The sequence below is a fragment of the Camellia sinensis genome, chromosome 6, assembly GCF_055761805.1.
Source record: "Camellia sinensis isolate YWXY chromosome 6, ASM5576180v1, whole genome shotgun sequence".
Lineage (NCBI taxonomy): Eukaryota > Viridiplantae > Streptophyta > Magnoliopsida > Ericales > Theaceae > Camellia > Camellia sinensis.
The window spans coordinates 78,458,592-78,461,884 of NC_138966.1; the positions used below are offsets into that span (position 1 = coordinate 78,458,592).

Below are 3,293 nucleotides of genomic sequence, written 5' to 3' on the forward strand. Positions count from 1 at the left end.
TTTTACTGAATTTTTTAATATTTTAAGCAATTTTTTTAATTTTTAGGCACACCTAACATAAATACACTTAAAAAGTATAATATTTGTAGAAAAAAATCTTTAAAAAATTCACTAAATATAAAAAATACAAAAAAATATATTTATAAACTCAAGTACATTTTTCGTATTTTTATATATTTATAAATTTTTTAAAATATTTTTTTACAAATATTTTATTATTTAGATACATCTAAGTAAGGTGCATCTAAAAAAGTAAAAAAAATGCTAAAACTTTAAAAATATTCACTAAAAATAAAAATCGAAAAATAAAAAATCTAATTTTTAAAAAACTAAATTCAGAAAACTAAAACCAAACACACTGATTGTTTTTTGGAAAAATATTTAAGACCCACAAAATATATACCCACCGTAACAATCCCATCCATAATTAGTCACTAATCTATATTTAATGATATTAATAAAAAAAATTAAAATAAATTATGTGTTTATTCTTAAACAAGTGCATGCTGGTATGCTCTACTTGGTCGTTTCAGAAACTTGAACGAACTACCAACCCGAGTCGTCTCTGCAACTTGCCTCTCTCTCTCTCTCTCTCTCTCTCTCTATTAAAAACAACCTTATTATCGTCAACTAATTTCGATATTCTCTCTCTAATCAAGAAAACCAAACCCTAGCTTCCTCCATAATCCTAAACCCAATCTCTCTCTCTCTCTCTCTCTCTCTCTCTCTCTCAACCAAATTTTCAACTCTGAAGTTGGGGATTTTGGAATTCGAGTTAGGGGTTTGAATTATTGTGTTCTGCAATATATGGATCTTCAACTGCTGAACAAGGGCTTGAATTTCTCTCGGAGAAGGAAGAAGTGGCTTATCGCTTTTGCTTTGTTAGGTGTTTCCAGTTATGGTTGTTATAAGGTTTATCACTTGCCCTCTGTGGCGAGGAAGAGGAAGAGAATTTTCAAGCTCTTGGGAGCTTTCATTTCAATTGCCGAAATGGTTTCCGATTCCGCGGATACAATTGGTGTTGTCTCCAAGGACCTCAAGCATTTTTTGCAGTCTGATTCTGACCAAATTCCCACTAGTTTGAAGCAATTGTCCAAAATTGCAATGTCAGAGCAGCTTTCACAGTCACTGATTAGGGTTTCTGAGGCTATGACAGTTGGGATTTTGAGAGGGTATTATTGTTCGGAGACCAGAAATGAGATTGAACAAGGTTCGAATTCGAGTTTTTCCGATCGGGTTATGGATAAAATCATGTCTACAGCTGGGACTGGATTTGTGTCTGTTGTTGTTGGTAGCTTTGCCCGAAACTTGGTTTTGGCTTTCTATTCGAATGGCCAATCCGATGAATGTTCGAATGGGGACGGACTAGTCTGTGCATCCCATGGTTTTGGGTCGGACTCATTGGCTTTGCCTGAATGGTTAAATGTTGTGTCGAGCGATAAGTGTAAACTACTTATAGCTGATTGCATCCAGAATTTTGTCAGCACAGCAGTTGCTGTTTATCTTGACAAAACAATGGATGTTAACGTATATGATCAAATGTTCTCTGGGATTACAAATCCCAAGCACCAAACCAAAGTGAGTGATTTTCTGGTTTCTATTTGCAATGGTGCGGTGGAAACACTTGTGAAAACATCTCACCAAGTACTGACAAAGTCAAAATCCAATCCAGACTCGAGTTCAAGTTATTCTGCTTCCATTGATGATCAAAGCACAGGTCCGAGCGGAATAAGGGAGGAGTTTCCTGAGCAAGTATCGCCTTCCTCAGAACTGAAACTGAAAAGCATGTCTAATGAGATTCAAAATAATGGGTGGGTGAGTACTGTTTCATCCACATTGACAGTCCCAAGCAATAGGAGGTTTTTGCTTGATGTGACCGGGAGGGTGACGTATGAAACAATTAGATCTCTCGTGGAATTTTTCTCGTGGAAGGTATCGGATGGTATGAAAAGAAGTCTTAATGTAGTTCATGACGAGGTTGTGGACAGAGGGCTAGAAGTTATCAGATATGTTTGTGTTAAGTCTTCTGTTATTGTTACCATATGTCTTGTGTTGTATTTGCATATCATGGGTGGTACTAGGGCTCTGTTGCCTGCTTAAATTGATTATTTGTTTCCTGCAGAAACTATTCATATATGAGGAAATCTTATTGACATCACTTTTTTTTTTTCTTTTTTTCGGCCGGGGGGGGGGGGTCCTTTTTTTTTTTTTATATCATTGTCTCTGTTATTTAGCATGGAATATTGTGAATTTACTGGCAGAAGTTTTAGGTTCTGTGACCATAGTTTTCAGTTGGTAGTGTTCATGGGCATTCAATATTGAATACTTTATAAGAAGGAAAGGCTAAATTTTGTTTGCTTTTTGTGAATTCTGCAAGTGCATCTCTTTAGTGCTGTGGGAAGAGAACTTAAACATTTGCGCAACGTTTAACGAGTCATTTGAACCAGGAAATCGTCTGTAAATATGTGAACGTGGTATGCTCCGATTTATTGGCTTTCATCAAGAAGAGGTCTTAAAGTGGAAATTGTTCAGTGTGAAAGAGAATCAAGAAGCAACAACTAGCCTCCTGGTGCTATCTTGGTGACATGTCCAAAATTTCTCCTAAGCCAACAGTGACTTATCTTTTTTTTTCCCTTTTTTTTATGGGGTGTGTGGGGGAGGATCGAGTTCTGTGTCTTAAATTGCAATAAGGGTTACAAGCAGGGTGATTTTGTCAGCTGCCTCTACTTAGATTAAGCTCGTGAATGTTACCTTTCCTGTTGTTTTTGCAATGGTGTAAAACTGCAACTGTATAAAACCAGAATAGAATTTGAGATGTAGGTTTCATTTCTTTATTATGATATGCATGGGGATCACCTTGTAGCCTAAATAAAATACTTTTCTGGAAGCCTTTGGTAAGCTGTTTGGATGTCTCAACTGTTAGAACCTTATACCGCTTCACTTGGCTGGTTATTTTCTCCATTTATCTTGAATTTCTCAGATATACTTTTTTAATAAAGGTTGCAAACTATAAAACTTAGCTTTTAAGATCTAACACATTTGTGCAGCGTACAGCTCATTTAAGCAAGCCATGAAGCTAAGACTGTTCACTTTTGGTCTTCTTTGAGGCTGTGGTTTCTATTACTCTGCAGCTGACTGTAAAGTCTTTCTTTTATCCTCTTTGTCCTTTTTTCTTATATGATTTCATATGACTCAAATTTCTTTGTAACATTGGATGATCATACTTCACATGTCTCTAGTGTCATCATCAAGAACTTGATTAAGCTGTGGAGTTTTAGTCCTGAAGATTTTGG

At 35.9% G+C, this 3,293-nt stretch overlaps 1 protein-coding gene across 1 annotated transcript; it reads left to right on the plus strand.

Annotated features, from left to right (window-relative positions):
* The first annotated feature begins 480 nt into the window (after positions 1 to 480).
* Positions 481 to 2,368, plus strand: LOC114277764 (protein PHLOEM PROTEIN 2-LIKE A10). Its single transcript, XM_028219712.2, has one exon. The coding sequence runs from the start codon at positions 808 to 810 to the stop codon at positions 2,098 to 2,100; it is 1,293 nt and encodes a 430-aa protein (XP_028075513.2). The 5' UTR covers positions 481 to 807; the 3' UTR covers positions 2,101 to 2,368.
* Positions 2,369 to 3,293: the final 925 nt, after the last annotated feature.

Bases quoted from the DNA above. Each gene is read 5' to 3' on its own strand.
- LOC114277764 (XM_028219712.2), top strand. From the start codon at position 808: ATGGATCTTCAACTGCTGAACAAGGGCTTGAATTTCTCTCGGAGAAGG.